The sequence below is a fragment of the Chiloscyllium plagiosum genome, unplaced genomic scaffold (genome assembly GCF_037043375.1).
Source record: "Chiloscyllium plagiosum isolate Xiang-an unplaced genomic scaffold, Cpla_swu_hap1 HiC_scaffold_24, whole genome shotgun sequence".
Lineage (NCBI taxonomy): Eukaryota > Metazoa > Chordata > Chondrichthyes > Orectolobiformes > Hemiscylliidae > Chiloscyllium > Chiloscyllium plagiosum.
This window is the reverse complement of record NW_028270162.1, coordinates 8,423,941-8,447,555: the sequence shown is the minus strand read 5'-3', so window position 1 is coordinate 8,447,555 and position 23,615 is coordinate 8,423,941. Positions and strand designations below refer to the sequence as shown.

Here is a 23,615-nt window from a genome sequence, read left to right as displayed (position 1 = left end):
ATGATTTTAGCCACACAGAAGATTACAGCCTTCCCCACCCCACTGAAAAATACTTTATGCAAAATTACCAAGCCACACACATTAAGAAAGTTTCAGCACAGGGCTATGTTTCTGGGTTGTTACAAATCTTTATATTAGATTCAGAGTGTTGAGGAGTGGAATCAGGAAGGATTTGTTTCTCCACACAAGGTATACTATAAACCCAGAACTTCCTGAAACAATGGAATTTACAAGACCATTGTTTTTCATTGGGTCGTATTTTCAAGGAGCCAAAGCAAAGGCAAATAAATGGATTGGAAGTGATCAGCCATGTTCTCTCAAAGTAATGGAACAGGCTTGATGGCCTGAATTACACCATCCTGTGCCTAAATGTTCTTAATACCATGGTGTTAGATAAGGAGCAGAATAACAGTCAGTCAGTGTTTCTACAGCTGATTAAGTTATAAGAGCGGGTGATGGAGAAAGAGTTTCAGATTGTCTGCAAAGATTCTACAGTCAAATAGCCTATCGACACTCATTAATACAAGCTCCTCAACTGGAGAATGGCCCTTTGATCTGGATAGAACAGTAAGTCGAGCGAGGAACCTCAAAAGAGGAGGCAATAAAATCTGATAAAGACTTCCAAATATTGGAGAAATCCCTGAAAAAATGTAAAAGAAATCACTCCAAATGATAAGGAGCGACTTTTATTTCTTTCAGAAGATTTTGTTTTATCATTGACAGCTACTGGTAGTCAACATATTCTAAACCAGCAACCATCAGATATACCTGAGACACTAAGCTGCTGGGCCTGGGCCCTTTCAGAAGCTAATGTTGCATTAGGAGGAAGTATGCAGTAAAAAGTAAAGGCAGGCTTTCAATATAAATTTAAGGGAATCTTCCTATTGTAATTTAAATCTTTACAATACTCAGCCTCAAAAAATATTGTTCAAATGCTTCCAGAGGTCAGCTGAGCAAGGAATGCTTCAGAATGCAGGGAATTTTACATTGCAACTCTGTGCTTCTATGGTCAAGTCACTGAGCTTCCCCAGACAACTGTCCCATAAAAACACTTTTTGTGAAGTGTTTTAGCTCCAGTTGTTCTAAACATCAATTAAAAAAAATATATTCCTACATTGACTGCACAGCAGTAACAAAAGAACATTAAGAATAATCAATTTTATGTGGAAAATGTGATATTACAGCAGTATACAGCAGAGCAAATATTTGCAGGCCTTGCTCTGAAACTGTGTGCTCTTTTAAATATAGAACTTTTTAAAAAATATCAAAGCACAAGCTTCCTACCAAATGGTGGGAAAACAGATGTATTTTCTACCATGTGGTTCATCTTGGTTTCAACTTTTAGGTATAATAAACTTTACAATGACCCCTAGACTCAAAAGGTTGATTGTATAAAAACAGATTCTTAAAGACAACTGTTGAAGTTCAAAGTCACTCTAACTTCATCTGCAGGGGGCTGCATGGCTCTGATGTTGAGAATCTTCAGTTCTTGAAACGTGTTTGCTCACAGATGTGGTTAAATTTCCTGCAAGAAAGCAAGTTATTAGCAAGATTTTCTTAAACTGACTTACTTCAAAACACTTTTTGCTGTCAATACTAATTCCAATTTATATTACAAGAAAATAAACATGCATACAAGTCTTGTACAACTTGTCTGTCCCAAATATTTGACTGATGCAACTAACAACTTGCATTTGTATTGTCTTTAATGATTTACAGTGTCCTAAGGTATTGCATCGAACAACATTGGACAGTTAGCCACAAAAACACATTTTAGAACAGGTAACATGTTTGGAGTGTTTTAATAAGTGTCTTAAAGGACAAGAGAGGTGAAGAGATTTAGGGAGGGTATCCCAGGATTTGGAGTCTAGGCACAACAATCAATGATGGAATGAAGAAAATTGGCGGTGCATAAAAGCCAGCTGGGATACTCAAGGTTAAAATATAGAACAATAAAACACAACCAAATAGCCTATTAAAAGAAATCCTTGGCTTCAACTGGAAGAGCTGAGATCTCACAATCAGATGCCAATTTGAAACATTAGAAAAGCCAATTAACCATACTTTTCAGATTAGTCTCAGATGAAGCATTCAGATTTATTTATGTTTTGAATTAGTTTTTAAATAAACATCCCTCATCAATGAGGGTATTTGGATCATTTGCTGTAGCAAATCCATATTTGGCCAGCCCTTGCTCTGGTTTGGTGAAACTGAGGCCCTAAATGGACAGGTGACAAAACAGGGTTCCTTTACAGCTACAAACAGCTTCTCTCAAGTCAGTATCTTAATGCCCAGACATGTGCCCTCAAAACAAACAGCCTTTTTACCATATAATGTATTGACTGGTACATGGCACAATAATCATTTGGGAATAACACGTCCACTGACTTTAGTAATGCCACTAGGCATTTACTAGTTTTGTAACCCTTGTTCAAAATAACAGTGACAAGTAAATCATTTGCAGTGAAACGTTTTGTTTCAACAGTACCTCTTGAAATTCCAAGTTTCTTTTCATCCCTCTGACAAATTTCTACCCCATCCCCTCCTTCCTATGTCATCCTATCCCATGCCTCCCATTCCAACCCCTCCCATGGTTTTTTCTCTTCCTACCATCCCCCTTCTGTCAGGTAAACCTTTCCCTCCTGGCCCTTCCCTTTTATTCTGAGCAGCATTTCATCTCCATTCATTCCATCTTACATTCTCACACCATGTCTGCTTGCCTCTATCACCCATCTTCCTAAAACTCACTACACTTCTTGCACTCTCCTCCTTCCTATGCTAGCTCCCAAGTCCCTCTTCTCATCTTATCTCTTTCACCCTATTCCAGCTGACACAAAGTCTCCTCTCTATAATCTGTGCTATCACCACATCTCTAATGTAATCAAGAATCAACAACCAAGGCGAGGGAATACAAAGTGGCAAGAACCAGACACCAAGGCCAAAAGATGGTAAGAGCAAGAACACTTATCAAGGCCATGAAATAGACAGAGCAGAAGGCCAGTAGGCAAACTGCATAGTCCAGGCCCTAGCCACCAAATCTAAACACTGATGAGTCAAAATGCAGACATCATAAACTGGCATGTTTATAGACTGTTAATCAACACTGGCAAACATTATTGAATTTTAGGCAGTGATTAAGAGAAACTGTAAAGTAACATGCAATATATTCAAAACTTTCTCAACACTAGAGATGTAATTAACCTGCATTTGGTACTTACATAGCATGATGTGCTTTAACCTGGGTGCGACAGTTCCTGCCCCAGTAGCAATCTGGACGTGCAGTTACAGACGCTAAGATGAATTAATTGTAATGTAGAAAAACAATTTTTAAAGACAAGATTATCCTGAATAACTCTACCTCATTACAATACACAGGACAAAACAGAATGTGATAAATAGACAGACATATGCTGGTGTCCTGCTGAAAACCAGTGCACAATTGATAGTGCGCTTTAAAATACACACATGCAGTCAAATTAAATACAGTACAATCTACACTTAATTTAAACCTGTATATTTGTATCTCTTCAAGTGTTCTTTTGTCAAATGAACACATTTATACCTATTAAATATTCACTTTATCCAGCAGAATTTAATTGCTTTGTCCAGCAGACACAATGAGATTTCCAAGGGAACAAACATTTATGCAGCACAAGAAAAGAGTGCTTATCTATCAGCAAGGTGACTGATTGGTTGAGATGTTGTCAGGGAGAATACGCTAAGTAATTATTGCATTCCATGCTTTTAGCTTGAAACAAAATCACAACATCTGGACATGTTACTATTTCCTGAAATGAAAGGTTCTTATGAATCAATACATGCAGCTTCGAGCAAATGTTAGGTGAGCGACATTGAAAGCCCAACTACTAAACAGTTATCAATTGGACTTGCAATGTGACTCACTTATGCCTGCTAGAAGTTACATGTATTCATATGTAGGAATCTGAAAATGGAACATATTTGGAGTGAGCTTTATTCAGTGTGTAATGTTGAAGTTTTTTAAAAAATTGTGATCAATTGACTCAACGTAATCGAAACAATTAAGTTAGGATTTATGTTCTAGGAAAAGTGGCTGAAAATAAATTCCATTTAGAAAAAGGATCTATTTAGAAAAAAAAATCTGATTTGCTGCACAGTTCCTAAAAGTGCTTAGGAATTTTATTCTCAGATGAGTTGAATGAAATTGATCCGTATTTGGAGAGATATTTGTCAGTTTATTGATGATGGTTGAACTTGGTTGAACCTCAATATTTCTATCGTTTCTCCAGTGTTTTGAGATGTCCTGAGGATATGAGTGAGAACAAAAACAAAATGACCAGTTTCTCAAACTGGTAACCAGTTATTAAAGACAACTAACCTGGAAGTTCTGAGGCAGGAATATTCTGCCTGTACTGGTAAGCTAGCTCACGAAAGTTATGCAATCCACAGCAGTAGCACAGGACAACATTTGTTGTGACATGATAATCTGTTTTTTAAAAAAAATTAATAAAGGGTAAATGCAACTCAGTCCTCAAATGGAATTAAACCCATGTTTTTGATTATACAAACTTATAGTAAAACATTATTCCAATTTATTAAAGACTGTAAAATGCTAAAGCAGGGGCTATTACCACAATTTATTTTCATTGGAAGTTACAATATACAGTAATCACTACGTGCCACGTAGATCAAACACGATGACCATGATTGCCTTTTTATCTAATACATATGAATACCATTCAGAAAGTAAAGTACCACTGAAAAATTCAAAGAAAAATATGCTTTCCAATAGGAAAGTGGATCCAATTTAAATTTTGATGTGGTCACTTATTCCAGGTAATATAACTGCAAAATGGTATTATTTGTCCACTCTTGAGATTCAACCACAAAGGTCAAAGCTCATCCCTTAAGTATGACTGCACTGACCATCAGATGAGATGTTAAACTGAGGTCCAGTCTGCCCTATTAGGTGGAAGCTCAAGATACTAAGGCACAGTTCAAAGAGCAAGGGAAGTCTCTCAAGTATCCTGGCAAATACCCATCTCTAGTTATGATACCAAAAATGACAATTGCCAAATTCAATCATTAAGGATAATTAGGCATATCAATAAGCAATTGATGGAGAATGGAAAAGTATCGAGAACAGGCTGTTTTGCAAGAAGGTAGCCATGTGTGGGAACAGACAGTTTGGATTTGGATTTGCTTGCACACCAGGAATACTTGGGAAAGTACTCAGATAAGACAATACAGCGCACAATATCAAATCCCGTATACTACTAATATCAGAGACTTTTCAGAGTTCACTGGACTTCATCACTGGATTGAGTTCACGACCAGTGCCATGGGAATTAACATTGAGCTCCAAGTGCCAGATGTCATGAGGTGCTCTAAGGTGGGACTCACTTGTTTGAATATGTATAAGAAAATCACTTTATTAAGCTAATAAGTCATTTTTGATAATATATTTAGTTGAAGCTAATAAATCTGCATTATATCAAAGCATATGCATCTTCTGGTGTTCATTTTGATCAAACCTTCATGAACCAGTTGAGGCACTTCAGCCTCTCAATCAACATCAATAAAATAATTGCCTGGTCATTATGCCATTTTGTTTTGTGGGATCTCATCACATGAAAATTGGTTGTCATATTTCCTGCAACAATGGCTACATTTTAAGCACTTCATTTGCTGCAAAGTATTTGCATTCCAGGACTTCCTGGGGTCATAAATGGTGCTAACAAAATGCAAGATTTTCTTTAAACATTTATTTTCAGAATACCCCATTAACATTTAAATTATAATTACCCATTTAAATTATACATACCTGTAAGAACAAACTTTCCTCTCTGAAGATGTAAAAGACTTTCTTGCAGCATCTCTTTCCAAGAAAGGCCCCTAGATGAAAGGTAATTCTGAAAGGCAATGCCGTACATGATTATGGTGCAATGCAGTATTACCATATGCAGCATATTTGGTCTCCAGTTCTCAACTTATTTTGCTCCTAATGTTGTTGTCAAGTCTAAGATTACATTTCTGTTGGTTCAGCACAGATTAGAAGACAAGACAGTAATTCTTTTAAAAGCTGAAACGGTGGTTTAATGATGAGTTAAAAAGTGTAAAGTAACTCCCTTTAACTTAATGAGTTATATCTGTTGAAGCGATGTTGTGACTCTCCTGCATTAATTGAATGTTGAATTCCTTAAGGGTCAAACCAAAGGAAGGATAAGCTGGGTTTTGTACAGTTAAAAAACAAAAAACTTAGATGGGCTTGTTTCCACAGCCCACAAGAGGAGTAAATGTGATCACAGTCAGGTTTAGACAATTGGGGAAATGTAGACATACAGCAGCATAGAAGGTCTGGGAGTAGTTAATCCACCTGTTCTTTCAGCTAGGATAGGCGTACTGTCTCAAGAGAAAATCAAGAGTACAATGGCTGATCAAAAAGCCAGTGTTCTGCTAACTGAACTCTCAGCTTGGCCCATTTAGTATTAAGAATAGTGAGGACTGCAGATGCTGGAGAAAGGGTCAAGCCCGAAATGCTTTGCTCCTCAGATGCTGCCTGACTTGCTGCATGTTTTTCCAGTGCCACACTTTATTGACCCATTTGGTATCAGACTCACTGCTCAGGTCCGATGGATTCAAATCCTGCTGAGGAAATTTAAAGATTCCACAGACCTACTGCAAGTGTTGGGAGTTCCCTTGTCATAGAGTCATAGAGATGTACAGCATGGAAACAGACCCTTCGGTCCAACCCTTCCATGCTGACTAGATATCCCAACCCAATCTAGTCCCACCTGCCAGCGCCCAGCCCATATCGCTCCAAACCCTTCTTACTCATATACCCATCCAAATGCCTTTTAAAATGTTGCAATTGTACCAGCCTCCACCACTTCCTCAGGCAGCTCATTCCATACAGATACCACTTTCTGCATGAAACATTTGCCCCTTAGGTCTCTTTTATATCTTTCCCCTCTCACCCTAAACCTACACCCTCTAGTTCTGGACTCCCCCACTCCAGGGAAAAGACTTTGTCTATTTATCCTATCCATACCCCTCATGATTTTGTAAACCTCTATAAGGTCATCCCTCAGCCTCCAACACTCCAGTGAAAACAGCCCCAGCCTGTTCAGCCTCTTCCTACAGCTCAAATGCTCCAATCCTGGCAAAATCCTTGTAAATCTTTTCTGAACCCTTTCAAGTTTCACAACATCTTTCCGATAGAAAGGAGACCAGAACTGCACACAATATTCCAACAGTGGCCTAACTAATGTACTGTACAGCCGCAACATGACCTCCAACTCCTGTACTCAATACTCTGACCAATAAAGGAAAGCATACCAAAAGCTTTCTTCACTATCCTACCTACGAATCCACTTTCAAGAAACTATGAACCTGCACTCCAAAGTCTTTGTTCAGCAATACTCTCCAGGACCTTACCATGAGGTGTACAAGTCCTGCCAAGATTTGCATTCACAAAATGCAGCATCTTGCATTTATTTGAATTAAACTCCACCTGCCACTTCTCAGCCCATTGGCCCATCTGATCAAGATCCAATTGTAATCTGAGGTAACCTTCTTCACTGTCCACTACACCTCCAAGTTTGGTGTAATCTGCAAACTTACTAATTATACCTCTTATGCTCACATCCAAATCATTTATATAATGACAAAAAATAGTGGACCCAGCACCAATCCTTGTGGCACTCACTGGTCACAGGCCTACAGTCTGAAAAACAACCCTCCACCACCACCACCACCACCACCACCACCCCCTCTGTCTTCTATCTTTGAGCCAGTTCTGTATCCAAATGGCTAGTTCCCCCTCTATTCAGAGAGATCTAACCTTGCTAGACAGTCTCCCATGGGGAACCTTGTTGAATGCCTTACTGAAGTCCATATAGATCACATCTACTGTTCAGCCCTTATCAATCCTCTTTGTTACTTCAAAAAACTCAATCAACAAAGCCATGTTAACTATCCCTAATCCGTCCTTGCTTTTCCCAATACATGTACATTCTGTCCCTTAGGATTCCCTCCAATAACTTGCCCACCACCGACATCAGGCTACCACTTTAACCAACCTCCAGTCTTTCAGCACCTCACCTGTGACTACTGATGATACAAATACCTCAGCAGGAGGCCTAGCGATCACTTCCCTAGCTTCCGACGGAGTTCTAGAGTACACCTGATCAGGCCTTGGGGTTTTATTACTTTTACGCGTTTCAAGACATCCAGCACTTCCTCCTCTGTAATATGGACATTTTTCAAGATGTCACCATCTATTTCCCTACATTTGACATCTTCCAGATCCTTTTCCACAGTAAATACTGATGCAAAATACTCGTTTAGTATCTCCACCATCTACTGCATGTATTTGTAAAAACCCTTTGGATTCTCCTCAATTCTATTTGCCAAAGCTATCTCTTGACCCCTTTTTGCCCTCCTGATTTCTTTCTTAAGTATACTCCTACTGCCTTTATACTCTAAGGATTCACTCAATCTATCCTGTCTATACCTGACATATGCTTCCTTCTTTTTCTCTTAACCAAACCTTCTATTTCTTTAGCATTCCCTATACCTACCAGCCTTTCCTTTCACCCTAACAGGAATATACTTTCTCTGGACTCTCATTATCTCCTTTCTGAAGGCTTCCCATTTTCAAGCCGTCCCTTTACCTGCAAACATCTGCCCCCAATCAGCTTTTGAAACTTTACATTAGATTGTCTACAGTGTGGAAACAGGCCCTTCGGCCCAACAAGTCCACATTGACACTGAAGAGTAATCCACCCAGACACATTTCCCTCTGACTAATGCACCTAACACTATGGGCAATTTAGCATGGCCAATTCACCTGCCCTGCACATCTTTGGACTGTGGGAGGAAACCAGAGTGCCCGGAGGAAACTCACACAGACACAAGGAGAATGTGCAAACTCCACACAGACAGTCGCCAGAGGCTGGAATTGAACCTGGAACCCTGGTGCTGTGAGGCAGCAGTGCTAACTACTAAGCCACTGTGCTGCCCGTTCTTGCCTAATACCGTCAAAATTGGCCTTTCTCCAATTTAGAACTTCAACTTTTAGATCTGGTCTATCCTTTTCCATCACTATTTTAAAACAAATAGAATTATGGTCGCTGGCCCCAAAGTGCTCCCCCACTGACACTTCAGTCACCTGCCCTGCCTTATTTCCCAAGAGTAGGTCAAGTTTTGCACCTTCTCTCTTAGGTACATCCACATACCAAATCAGAAAATTGTCTTGTACACACTAAACAAATTCCTCTACATCTAAACCCTTAACATAGACTGGGACTGCCATAGTGTTTGGAAAGTTAAAATCCCCTACCATAACCACCCTATTAATTCCTCCAGAAAGCAGAGATCTCCTTAAAAATTTGTTTCTCAATTTCCCTCTGACTATTGGGGTGGGGGGTGTCTATAACACCATCCCAATAAGGTGATCATCCCTTTCTTATTTCTCAGTTCTACCCAAATAACCTCCCTGGATATATTTCCGGGAATATCCTCCCTCGGTATCTATAATACTATCCCTTATCAAAAATGCCACTCCTCCTCCTCTCTTGCTTCCCTTTCTATCTTTCCTGTAGCATTTGTATCCTGGAACATTAAGCTGCCAGTCCTGTCCAAACCTGCGCAATGTTTCTGCAATTGCTATGGTATCCCAGTCCCATGTTCTTAACCATGCCTGGAGTTCAACTGCCTTCCCTATTAGGCCCGTTGCATTGAATAAATGCAGTTTAATTTATCAGTCCTACCTTATTCTCTGCTCTGTCCTTGCCTGCCCTGACTGTTTGACTCGCTCCTGTTCTCAACTCTACCAGTCTCAGATTGATCTCTTTCCCCACTATCTCCTTGGGTCCCACCTCCCTCATCTTACTAGCTTAAATCTTCCTATGCAGCTCTAGCAAATCTCCCAGCTAGTATATTAGTCCCCTTCCAATTTAGGTACAATCCATTCTTCTTGTACAGGTGACTTCTACCCCAAAAGAGAGATTCCAATTATCCAAAAATGTGAATCCTTCTCCCATACACCAGCTCCTCAGCCATGCAGTCATCTGCTCGTCTTGACCAAACTCCTTTTCTTGACTAACACCTTAAACATATTTTCTGCTGCTCCTCTCTGTCACTGTTGGAGCGATCATACATTGAACAAAATACAGTTTCATTTAGTTTCAAACAATAACTGCCTCTGATGTGCACTGAAATGTAGGCATGCCTAACTATTCTTCATAATTTTAATGATAATGTCAAGATCATGATGTAAATCATACAGTAGTTCAGTGCATTAAGAATTCCTAACAAAAAGACCTATTCTTTTGCTTAACTGAATAGGAAATACAAGTCATTCCAAGTCACTCTTTGACATCTCTCGTCTTTAACACTAACATAGTACAAGCAATAAAAGAGATGTGAAACAGCAGTCCACCTGGCTAGCTAAAATGTGCAGAACAAGGACTCCAAGGTCAACCAAATACAGGCCTAGAAACTGAATGCATTAAAAAAAAATTGAAGCTTGTTCAAAGAGGGAACCTTACCTTCAGGATGTCGGACTCATAGCTGTTGTTGTTTAATATTCCATCCAAACACTTCTCGCCAAAATTTACATCTGTCAAAAAATATTGCACAAGTTCAGTTATAGAAAAAAAAATTGAACAAGATATTCACATAGGGTTGCTCCTCAGAAACTGGAATTAGCAGAGTGGCCCTGCATCAGATCCATTTTAAAAAATAACTAGGGTCACAAACTATTGGGATATGCAAAATGGTGATTGTAGTTCAATCTTGTCCTATCAAAAGTGTTAGCATGGAGCTATGGGCCAAATGGATTTCTGTTATACTGAAAATATCCAAGAGGTTTAGAAATTGGAAAATGTTCCATTTGTCAGCATAGACATCTGAAACCAAAACCACTTCAATTTCAGTCATCATTTTAGTTTCCAAATGATACTTGCACTCAATCAGAAAGTAAGTTCCAGATCATTGATTCCTCTGCCAAAGCATTTCAAACACGTTTTTTTCACTAAACACTCAGGAAACTAACAACAAAATCCCATGGCAAAACACCATTGCCATCCCATAAGAACTGAGCCCAGTGGTGAGATTCCAGAAAATGTAGACAATTTTCCAAGCCTGGGGAGCCTACTCTTGACATAGACTAAGAAATTCATCATAGACTCCCAAGTGCCAGCTCAGCCTCTCATCAACTCAGATGAGTATATTGAATGCTGGATCTCAAGTCTGAGATTAAAGGCATGGTTTACCAAGCTGCAGCAATTCTTGTGCTCCTATTGTTATGAAGGTGTAAGGGCTACTGTACCTCTAAGAGAGTTGAAAGCTAGCAAGGACTTAGGCACAGAAAGTCTGGAACAAGGTAACAATGTAACGCTTGGTCAGAGCAGCTAGCGCTGACTGGGTTGCTATGAGACAAAAACAAATTCAAATTTAAACCAATTGGTTGAATTATGCCCCAAGATACCAAACTCCAATCAAGTTTGAATTTGGTATTTTGACAATTGTAAAGCCAATAAAATGATCAATGTTTTGGTGTACAAAACCAGAAAAAAATTGAACAGTTGAGAGAAAACTGCCAAAAGTCTAACAGATGCAGGCTGCTAGTAAGAATTCTCCAAGATGTACCCATTTGAAGAAAGAGTTTGCACAGAAAAAAACATCGACACCGACTTGAAGAGCAAATCTACAAAGGAAGATACAAAGAGAAGATTCAACAGCTGGCTGATTTTGAAATTTGAATTTTTTGGTAAATCTTAATCGGAGGTTTTATCAGATCAGTATTGTAGAGGGGAAGGTAAAAGATAGGTTTTGATAAATGAGTAAATAGTTGTTAGTTAATTATTCTGTTAGACTGTCACCTAGACAGGGGATGAAATGTCTGCAACACAAATTCCCAGCTTGGCGAACAGAACCACAACAGACTTTCAAAGTATAATTAATAACTTCTTATTGTTTAATAATGACTTTTGGGATAGTTCTTTGCCTCTCAAAATTTCACACTTTATAGCACAGGGTAAATCTTTTCTGTGTTGCTGGTTTAGATTAACGGCCGGGGGGGGGGGGGGGGGGGGGAAGGGGGGTGCTGTCGTAACACTATACACTTTAAAAACTTGGATAACCTACATCTCAAAGCATAGTACCTTTGCACAACCTTCCAAATGCAATGGCAAGAAAGGCAATCTAAGCATCCTTTTCCAAGCTAACATGGCCAGCATTGAGGCAATATTCACTCAAAATCAGTTCCGCTAGGCAGAACACATTGTGGTATGCCTGATACCAGATGCATAACAAATGGCTCAACTCGGGGCTTGGTTTTAGCAGGAACCCCTTGGAGGGCGAGGAAACATTTTAAGTATACACAGAAAGAATCCTAGAAGAGGTTCATGATACAGGCAGATTCAAACAAAAGTAAAATATTGTAGATGTTCGAAATCTGAAATAAAAAGCCAAAAGGGGCTAGAGAAACTCAGCTGGTCTGGCAGCATCTGTAGTTAGGAAAAGAGAACTGAATAAGAGTCAGATTGGATATGAAACATGAATTCTGTTCCTCTCTTCTCAAATACGACCAGACTTGAGTTTCTCAAGCACTTTTTAAAAAAATACACAAGCAGAGTCATCAAGACCCTGACTGGCCAAAATGAAAAGTATTCATTCAGGAAGACAGAAAAGACACTGCCTCTGAGAAACTTCATCAGAAAGATGCAATATTGAGGCACTGGAGGAAGTGGGAAAACCTCCAAACAAATCATCTACTCAATCCTTAAGACACAACTTGACACACATATGGCAGAGCTTGAGGATTACACATTGGACTGATCGGCCATTTCCAAATCCACTGAAACTACAAAAAAGAAAATCATCCTCAGCCCCAGAGGTTGCCTGAGAGAATTTTCTCTAATCACAGTTCGACACATCTAAATCCCACAGTCCTGACAAGAACACTCAGGAAAAGAATCAACAAGGTTAGGTGAAGGGGTGAAATGTAAGGGAATGGGTTGGGGTTGGTTGCGCTTCGGCAGGTCGGTGTGGACTTGTTGGGCCGAAGGGCCTGTTTCCATACTGTAAGTAAACTAATCTAAAAAAACTAATCTAAAAAGTCATCAGTGAAAAACACCTGCTGAACTGCAGAATTTACTGACACAATGATGTTAAACTATTAGCTGAGAAAGAAGTATTCCTGTATCATCAGTCTAAACAAACTGACCCATCTTACAGTCTCATCTTTGTATCGTTCTAAAGGACTTCTTCAAATGAATGAAAGAAAGTGCATCTACCACAAAATCTTGCCAAGCAGCCAGAGCATCCCACTCGAGTGCAGCCCCAGTACATGTGGCAAAAGGTCCGCAAACAAATTGTGCCTGGAAGGAAGGACACATTTTCAGAATTACTTGTCTATTATGTTATTATAGGTTAACCGTGATATGAATGGCTGAATACAGCATTTGTTTAGACTTAGGCAGTTACATGAAGCAAGGCTCATTTTGCTTTGAAACAGATTTCACAGCAAGCCTCTACATAAAATAACATTCTAATGTAGATCCAAACTTATGATTTTAAAGGAAAAAGCTGACCTGTTTATTCTCGCTTACTGTTAGAAATCAGTTTTAAATGTTTTAAATGAGAACTACAAGGATTGCGCATTTTAGAGTAAGCCTTGTTATATTAAAGTTATAACTTAAACTAAATTAGATTTAGACTTCTATTATTTTTTTAAAAACAATAAATAGAAAATGAAGTAAGATGATGTGAAATGTAGCAGCAATGAGTTATGATCTGAAATTTGCTGCCTTAAAATGAAGTAGATCCATAATAAATTGCAAAGTTGCACCGGTTAAATATTTGAAGAAAACTTTGCAGGGCCATGGGGAAAATTGGGATAATTGGTTAGCTTTTTAAAAGGGCCTTTCCAACAGACACATTGGCCTCCTTTATGTTGCACTGTTATATGATTCCCTAAGAAAATGCTACATCACTGCGACCATACATTAAATTTTTGTTTTGCCCTCACTTTATCTTTAGTATTAAATTATCTGTAAATGAATACCCAGTTAGGAATTTTTGGTTTTAACTGACTGATGATATAACAGTAACCACATGATTAATGAATACCAAGCTTAAACAATTTGCAATTTTTAAGAAGATTTGTTGCTCAGGTTGTAAGTTTGCTCGATGAGCTGGCAGGTTTGTTCTCAGACGTTTCGTCACCATGCTAGGTAACATCAGTGAGCCTCCAATGAAGTGCTGGTGTTCTATCCCACATGCTATTTGTGTATCTTGGTCTGTTAAAAGGTGGGTGATATCATTTCTGGTTCTTTTTCTCAGACATTGGAAAAGAGAGTCCAAATACATGTTTTTATTGATGGAGTTCTGGTTTTGAATGCCAGGCCGCGAGGAATTCCCATGTGTGTCTCTGTTTAGTCTGTTCTAGGATGGATGTGTTGTCCAGTCAAAGTGGTGTCCTTCTTCGTCTGTATGTAAGGATACTAGTGATAGTGGGTCATGTCTTTTGGTGGCTAGTTGGTGTTAGCGAACCCTGATGGCTAGCTTTTTGCCTGTCTGTCCAATGTAGTGTTTGTTACAATCCTTGCACGGTATTTTGTTTGGCTGGTTGTTGGTATAGGGTCCTTTAGGTTCATCAGCAGCTGTTTCAGTGTGTTGGTAGGTTTGTGGGCTACCATGATGCCATAAGGTTGGAGTAGTCTGGTAGTCATCTCAGATGTCTTTGATGAATGGTAATGTGGCTAGTGTTTCTGGGTGTGTTGTGTTTACTTGTTTGGGTTTATTGTTTAAGAATCAGCGGACTCTGTTTATCGGGTACCCGTCCTTGAATACACTGTATAGGTAGTTTGCACACGGACTGAGCACACCACCACTGACTGGGACAACACATCCATCCTAGGTCAGGATGAATAAAGACATGCACGAGAATTCCGAGAGACTTGGCATTCAAACCAGAACTCTATCAATAAACACATTGATTTGGACCTTTGAGAAAGAGAACCGGAAATGATATCACCCACCTTAACAGACCAAGACACAAATAGAAAGCGGGAACACCAGCGCTTCACCAGAGGCTCACTGATGATGTTGCCTAGCATGGTGATGAAACATCTGAAAACAAACCTGCCAGCTCAGCGAGCAAACTTACAACCTAAAGCTTAAACAATTTCATTCTGGAACAAAAATACACTACACTTTCAGGTCAGGGAAAGGTTTAAACAAACTGGAGTACACTAACCACATCTTTAAAAATAGTGCAATTTCTAATGAAAGATTCAGTCAAACTGAGGTCCTTGTTTGTGCTCAGGTCCTAGGACCTGGTGCTGGTGAGACCACAACAAAAGTACTGTGATCAATTTTGGTCTTTTTTTTGAAAAGGAAAAACATAATTTCATTTGGGGCAGTTCAGAGAAGGCTCACCAGGATAATTCCTGGTCTGGAGAGATTATCTCATGAACAAAGATTCTACTTACTGGAAAGAATGAGAGGTAATCTAGTTGAAACATACAGGGTTCTGCAAGGGCTTGACAGCATAAATGGTTTCTCCTCACACTGCACAGTCTCAAAATAAAAGGGATGCCAATTTAAGACTGAGATGAAGAGAAATTGCTTCGCTCAAAGGGTTGTGAACCTTTTGAACCCCTTGCCACAGCTAGCTGTGGGGTAGAATCCTTGTGTGCATTTAAGGCAGAGATAAAATGGATTCTTGATTAGTAGAGGGTTACGGGGAAAGAGCAGGAAAGTAGACATGGAGTGTGCTGGATCAGCCATGATCTTATTGAATGGTGAAGCAGGCTCAAGGGGTCAAATGGTCTACTCCATGTTCCTATTTCTTATAGTCTTATGAAACTTGGACAAGACCTGGAACTCTATTGGAAAGGAAGCTGAGCTAAAGATTTCATTCAGAGGCCCTATAAATTTCTTTTTCAAAACAGCCAGGCAATTCATTAAAAAAAAACTAAGTCAGTCTGCAAGGTGACCACTTACATTGCTGAGGTGTAATAGTCGGGTTCTGTTCACGTTCTGCCCTACGGTCAGGCATTGGTTGAAAACAGCAAGTGCAAATTATGTGAGGACCTCGAGCAGGGCAGGTGTATTCCTGGACAGCTTAAAAACATTTCAACAAAAACAAAGATACAGTTAGCAAGTTTTGGACATGGACAAAGTAATTCACTCGGTGGAGATCAGAAAATTTATGAGTTCACTGCTAAATACAAAAATAAAACCTAAAACATAAATGAGAATCTCCTTTCGTCCATAGTACACAGTCAAATGAATGATCATGATCCATAATCTGAGCAGTCACTGTTCAAAATTAAGGTAAAAGCAAATAGTGACTGTATTTAAATCAGTTTGTTCATTCATAAAAGTGATAGAAACAGTTGGAAGAATGTTAATTATAGCTATATATTAAGTAAAGTCAATCTAGAATTCATATCATTATATATGACTTACACTTTTGTAGCTCTCAGATGTAAAATGATTGCAAATGCAATTGATTAACATTTTTAAAAAGGATGCTGTGAAACAAGATTAGACGAGCAGGCGCTTGGTATGCTTTCGTTTATGAGTCAGAGTATTGAGTACAGGAGTTGGGAGGTCATGTTGCGGTTGTACAGCACATTGGTTTGGCCACTGTTGGAATATTGCATGCAATTCTGGTCTCCTTCCTATCGGAAAGATGTTGTGAAACTTGAAAGGGTTCAGAAAAGACTTGCAATGATGTTGCCCGGGTTGGAGGATTTGAGCTATTGGGAAAGACTGAATAGGCTAGGTCTGTTTTCCCTGGAGCGTCAGAAACTGAGGGGTGACCTTTTAGAGGTTTGTAAAATCATGAGAGGCATGGATAGGATAAATAGACAGTCTTTTCTCTGTGGAGTGGGAGTCCAGAACTAGAGGGCATAGGTTGAGGGTGAGAGGGGAAAGATATAAAAGGGACCTTACAGGCTACTTTTTCACTGAGAGGGTGGTACATGTATGGAATGAGCTGCCAGAGCAAGTGGTGGAGGCTAGTACAATTGCAACATTTAAAAGGCATCTGGATGGATAGATGAATAGGAAAGGTTTGGAGGGATATAGAGGGCCAGGTGCTGGCAGGTGGGATTAGATTGGGTTGGGATATCTGGTCGGCATGGACAAGTTGGAAACAGACCCTTCGGTCCATGCTGTACATCTCTATGACTCTATGAGCAGTACAAGTGTAGGCAGGAGGGAGTAAAAGGGCTCCTCCTGCACTGTTATGTTCATGTCTTTTTCAGCTCTGACATTCCAGTAGCCAGTTCTGAGTGACTTTCAATTTAACAGTTAAATCAGATTTGGGCAGGAGCCAGCAACTGAGCAAATGACAGGCAACAAGAATTCTCAAAAACTAAAATAACAGAGTTAAGTAACTTAAGTTAATCATTGCAAAATCCAAGTACTGTTGTTGACATGCATTATTAACTCAAAAAACAAGAGACCTGTTCTCAAGACAGTTCTTAAAATAAATGAGGGGTCTAAATGTTGGGGTCACATAACTAGGTTAGCATCTAGCTCCGCTCAGGTCCACTCCTTTCACATTATTTTTAGAGTTCTCTTCATTTAGATTTCTGGCATTTATGTACACTGTTCCTCAGCCACCAGATAGCGGACTTTGTCTCCCACATTTTCTAGATAATCCATTTGTGATACAAGGTCAGTTGATCAGCAAATTCATTGCCTGCCCCTCTAAGGCAACACTGTATATCAAAGGTACGGCAGAAAAAGATCATTTGGAAAAATATCCTCCCATGTTGCTGTTTAGGCCTCACAAAAGCCTTCTTCAGCCATACTCCATGTCACCCCATTGGTATATCCTATTTCTTTCTTCCCAATCTTCAGTCTAATCTTCCACATTTTTGCCTCACACAGCTCAAATTAATTAACACAGAACTGAAAATCATAGAAGAGACAATAAACGTTAACCCATTATATCACATCCACTTGAAAACAAATGATGCAAACATTCACAAGATATACATGCCAGGCAATGACCATCATCAATAAGAGACAATCCAAGCACCAGCCCTTGACATCCAATGGCATTAGGAGAAAGTGAGGACTGCAGATGCTGGAGGTCAGAGCTGAAAATGTGTTGCTGGAAAAGCGCAGCAGGTCAGGCAGCATCCAAGGAACAGGAGAATCGACATTTCGGGAAGGGCTCATGCCCGAAACGTCGATTCTCCTGCTCCTTGGATGCTGCCTGACCTGCTGCACTTTTCCAGCGACACATTTTCAGATCCAATGGCATTACCACTATTGAAACATTAAATAATATCCTGGGGGTTTCCATTAACTAGAATTCAACTGCACTTGCCACATAAACACACAGTGGCTACAAGAGCAGGCTAGGGGCTAGGAATACTGCAGCAAGTAACTCACCTCCTGACTGCCCAAAGCCTGTCCAGCATTTAGTAGACATAAGTCAGGAATGTGATGGAATACTCCCTACTTGCTTGGATGGGTGCAGCTTCAACAGCTCTCAAGAAGCTCGACAACATCCAGGAAAAAGCAGCCTGCTTGACTGGCACTGCACTGCGCACACAAGCATCCACTCCCTCCACCACTGACACTTCATATACACTGCTACCTACAACTGCAGAAATTCACCAAAAGATCCTTTGACAGCAATTTCCAAACCCACAACTGCTTACATCTGAAAGGACAAATGGCACCAGTTACAGGGGATCTCCACCACCTGCAAGTTCCCCTACAAGTCACTCACTATCCTGACCTGTAAATATATTGCTGTTCCTTCACCGTCGCTGGGTCAAAACCCTGAAAGTTCCTCCCCAAGGCATGGTGGTCAATCCACAGCACATCGACTGCAGCAGTTCAAGAAGATAACTCGCCACCACCTTCTCAAAGGCAGCTAGGGACGGGCAATAAATGCTGGTCTAGCCAGCCAGTGACACCCACATCCCAAGTGAATATAAAAAATTAAACCGTGCAGTTAAGCAAGCAATTCAAAGCTGTGCTTCGAGATAGTAACTATAATTGCAGTATTGCCAATTATAGAATCCCTACAGTATGGAAACAGACCCTTTGGCCAAACAGGTCCACACCAACCCTCCAAAGCGTAACCCACCTATACCCATTCCCCCTACCCTATTACCTCACATATACCACTGACTAATGCACCTAACCTACACATCTCTGAACACTATTGGCAATTTAGCATGGTGAATTCACCTAACCTGCACATCTTTGGATTGTGGGAGGAAATCGGAGCACCCGGAGGAAAAGCACACAGACACGGGGAGAATGTGCAAACTCCAGACAGACAGTCACCCAAGGCTGGAATTGAACCAGACTCCTTGACACTGAGGCAGCAGTGCTAACCACTGAGCCACTGTGCTGCCTATAGTCAACAGACACTTACCAACAGGAATACTAGAAGAAGTTGATGGGGCATCAGTATTCATTCTGAAACTTGGCAAAAATGTAGGTGGATTGCTATCAGACCGAAATCCAGGACACTGTCTGCATACAATATGGGGCTGACTGAAAATGAATAGAAATATAAATGCAGTCAACCATGTAGAGATAGCAAACTGTATTTAAAAACTTTTACTGCAGAGCTTGTGAAACTCTTAAGGAGCCCCAAGAAAACAAATACAGAGAAGCAATGCATTAGAAGCAATTAATCCAATCATAAATCTTGCTTTGTACTCATTTACATTTCCCATTTTGCACCACTTGCATTTCATGTCTTCTGTCTCCATTAAAAAGCTGAGCTGAACCATCACACGCTCAAAATAAACTGAAGCAGTATCTCAAGTAGTTTTATTCAAAATGTCAGTTGGTACCACAGTTTGAACACCAGCCAGAAGTCCTAGCCCCACTGCAGAGAATAAAACAAAGCAGAGGCTGATCCTCCAGTGTTGTACGGGGAGATTGCTGATCAGTCAAAATGTCCTTCAGAGGGCATGTTAAAATGACATTTGGTTGGTGGTCTTAGGTAAAAGAAAGATCCTACGGCACTAACTAAACAGCAGGGAAGTTTTCCCCTGCATCCTGACCATCACGATAACAAATTACCATGGAGTTCTGTGACATTGAGTGTGTGGAAGGTACTATATAATTGTAGGTACCTTAGTAAGTTTGTTCATTAAGCAGCTGAGCTACTCAGACCAGGATTCCTTAGTCTACAGCAAATTAGTGGATCTTAACCAATATACAAAACTGCAGAAAACAACTAACTTCAGTGCCCTGGATATGGGAGAGGGTAGACGAAAAGAAAATAAATTATCCAAGAGTCCTCTTCCTCACTGCCATTCAGTGACACCCACTTATCATTGATTATCCACTACACAATGCATTTTGAACACATTAAGCGGACAAAGTCAGTCCTGGTGACAGTACTCCCATGACTAATTGGTCCAATGACACCAACTGCTGATGCGTGCAACAAAACAGAATCATTCAGCCCCTCAAGCTTGTTCCACCATTTAATGACTCCTTGATAGCTCTGAACTCCATCCACCCACCTTGGCTCCAATCTTCCTGTACTTTTGGCCAGCAAAATCAATCACAGATTTAAAATAATTAGAGCTGACATCTACTGTTTTTTGTAAAAGTCTGCTCCACACCTTATACTGTGTGAAGAGGAGTTTCCTAATGTCTCCTGATAACCTGAGGGATTTTCAACTTATGTTTTTTGGCTGAGATTCAGCCCAACAGCAGAAAAAGCTTTACACTATCTATTCTACAAATTTATTTCAAAAGTTCTAAAAACAATGCTCAATCAAATTACTGCTAAACCCTCCAAATTTGGATAACACAGCATTAGAGAGAAGGTTGAGAGGTGACTTAATTAAGTCATGCAAGATAATCAGAAGGTTAGATAGGGTGGACAGTGAGAGCCTTCTTCCTCAGATGTTGTTGGCTAGCACGAGGGGACATAGCTTTAAATTGAGGGGTGATAAATATAGGATTGATGTCAAAGGTAGTTTCTTTACTCAGTAGTAGGGGCATGGAACACACTGCCTGCAACAGTAGTAGGCTCGCTAACTTTAAGGGCATTTAAATGGTCATTGGATAGGCATATGGATGAGAATGGATAGTGTAGAACAGATTTGTTCCACAGGTCAGCACAACATAGAGGATTGAAGGGCCTGTACTGCACTGTAATGTTCTAAGGTTCTAAAATAGATTTTAGGTTAGCTTATATAGCACATAACCAGCACTGAAGAGCTTGGACACCAAAGAAGCAACAGCTTCAGGAGAAGACAGAAAGGGAACTCCATTATTCATTCCAAAAAGTGAATATACATAACATGACAGCTGAAGTATTACAAGAACATGTCCTGAATTATGTCGGGGTGTTTCACAATAACGTTTAGCCAACTGTGGATACTGAATTTTCAGTCTGTGTATGTCCCCACTGCTTTGTAAAGGGCCAATAATTCATTACAAAGCAGGACATTTACTGCCGTTTAGTCACTGTACCAATTATTTTGCTTGCCTTAGGAATCTTTGAACTTCAGCACGAATGCTGATCAACAACTACCCTCTTTTACAAGGATCATCTGCTCCTCATGCATTTCTTATATGAAACAACAGATCTTTCAAAAACTCACCTAAAATCAGAAGATTCACTATCAACATCAGACAGTTCGAGAAAATCCTCGGAGCTGACTTCTTCATCGGAGAATGACCGCTTAATCTTAGGCTGTAACATGTCATGTGTGATTTTATTTCTGGCATCCATGCTTTGCAGTTCATCTCCACTGCGACACTTCTCTGAAATAGTAATTCACACACAAATGTGACCAAAACAAATCAAACCAGTACCATTATCTAGCACAGTAATTTCCTCTCCTCTCCCACTAGGGCAAGCAAAGAAATTTTCAGATAAGCAAAAAATAGGACCGGGAAATCAAGTTTACCAAATTCTGTCAAGAAATGTGCACACTTGGCATGTTTCCTGACAAGATCATATTTTCCACTCTGACATTTTAAAATTGTATTTCTTGTTGTTTGTTGCATTACTCCCTATTAACTATTATAGCTTTCTCAGAATTGCATTCCAATCCAGCAATGGAAAGTTAGTGGTAAAATTGCGAATGTTCTGCAAAATTCAATAAAGGAACCAAATTGGAAACAATCTTGCTTCTTGCATCTGTCATGTCCATTAACTCACTCAAAAAGGTCAAAGCATGAATTCACACAACAATTACTGACTTAGCAACAGTATTATGTGGGAATTCAATTTCCTTCTAGATAAAGGGTTTTTTTTTAAAACCTCTGCAGCCTTAATTCATGCACTGAGAAAACTCAAATAACTGTCAAATTCAATGAAGGATAACCAAGAGCAAGATATGAATGAATTTACAATTTTGCTTTCCATAAATTACAGCTTTCAGCTTTAAGATGTATGTCCAACATTTCTCCATCTCTCCCAAATCACACAATATCAAACATTTGGAATATGTGACAGAGCATATTCTAACACAAACAAAATCAGTGTACATAAACTTAAGACAGCAATTACTTGCCTGGGTGTTGCAAAAGGTAAGCCTCTACCAGATTATTCACCATGTGGTTCTTGCTGATGCGTTCGACAGGACAACGGCACGTCGGACAGAGTGATGATCGCTCCATCCAGCCAGAGTAACATGCCGCGCAGAAAGAATGCATACATGGTTGAAGGCTGAAGGTGGTCAGGGGTGGGTAGACGGAAAGGTGGAATTAGACCTTATAGGGTTTATTGTTGGATAAAGCTTTTACATTTTGTGCTGCAGAGATTAAGCTTAATCACTCACATTTTTCAGAGTTACCATCACTCAAACAATACATTAACAACAAGCACAGGCTAGATTGAGAAGCTCTTGTTGTTATGCAGTTGTTAATACACCTACCTCAGTCAGGAGGCTCCAGTTCAAATCCCCCCTGGTTCAGAGCTGCATAATGATTTTTCTGAATCAGTTGATCAGAAAATATCCATGCTATAATGATGCATAACTACTGATCATACCCCAAATATACTATCCTTGGTAGCAATGCTGTTAATTCAGAAGCTCAACTTTTTCTGCCATTTTGTAGTGCCACCCACAAAGTCCACATTAGGAGGCTACATCTGGGTCTAAGACGCCACTGGAGCTGGACTGTTCAAAATATTGTGATGTTGCAGTCTAGAGTAGAATTTTAAATAAACTCCCACTGCAGCAAACTCTGCAGTGACTAGTACTTTATGAACTGGCATTCTTGATAAGCCAGCAAAAATTATATCTCTCAAATAATGTAGTATCATGACCTCCACAATGTCAGAGCAATCAGTTAAGATTGAGAGTGGGATGGCTCTCTACTGCTAAGTTTTATTTAAGGTAAAGTTACAATATTGTTTAAGTGATTTATGCTGTAAATAAAATATAACAGTGATGTGTATACCCCTGCAATACGTTTCTATTACTTAGTGTGTTTTCCCATCAACGTGGACCTCTTGATCAACGGCACGGTTAGCATTGCTGCCTCAGAGTACCAGAAACCCAGATTCAATGCAACCCCTGGGTGACTGTGTGGAGTTTCCATGTTCTCCTTGTGTTTGCGTGAATTTCCTTAGGGTGCTCCAGTTTTTTCCCACAGGC

The 23,615-nt window shown here is 39.8% G+C and overlaps 1 protein-coding gene across 3 annotated transcripts in view; it reads right to left on the bottom strand.

The window, feature by feature from the left end:
- Nucleotides 1–1,143: 1,143 nt before the first annotated feature.
- The window catches only part of chfr (checkpoint with forkhead and ring finger domains, E3 ubiquitin protein ligase), a 48,413-nt gene continuing 25,941 nt past the window's right edge, over nt 1,144–23,615 (bottom strand). For all 3 annotated transcript variants that reach the window (XM_043715443.2, XM_087999872.1, XM_087999873.1), the window contains exons 7-16: nt 22,527–22,681; nt 21,609–21,771; nt 19,409–19,530; nt 15,997–16,116; nt 13,284–13,367; nt 10,533–10,603; nt 5,804–5,891; nt 4,358–4,465; nt 3,219–3,291; nt 1,144–1,525 (exon numbers count right to left, since the gene is read on the bottom strand). In XM_043715443.2, coding sequence (XP_043571378.2) covers nt 1,483–1,525; nt 3,219–3,291; nt 4,358–4,465; nt 5,804–5,891; nt 10,533–10,603; nt 13,284–13,367; nt 15,997–16,116; nt 19,409–19,530; nt 21,609–21,771; nt 22,527–22,681 — 1,027 coding nt within the window. In that variant the 3' untranslated portion in view covers nt 1,144–1,482. The remainder of the gene's footprint in view (nt 1,526–3,218; nt 3,292–4,357; nt 4,466–5,803; nt 5,892–10,532; nt 10,604–13,283; nt 13,368–15,996; nt 16,117–19,408; nt 19,531–21,608; nt 21,772–22,526; nt 22,682–23,615) is intronic.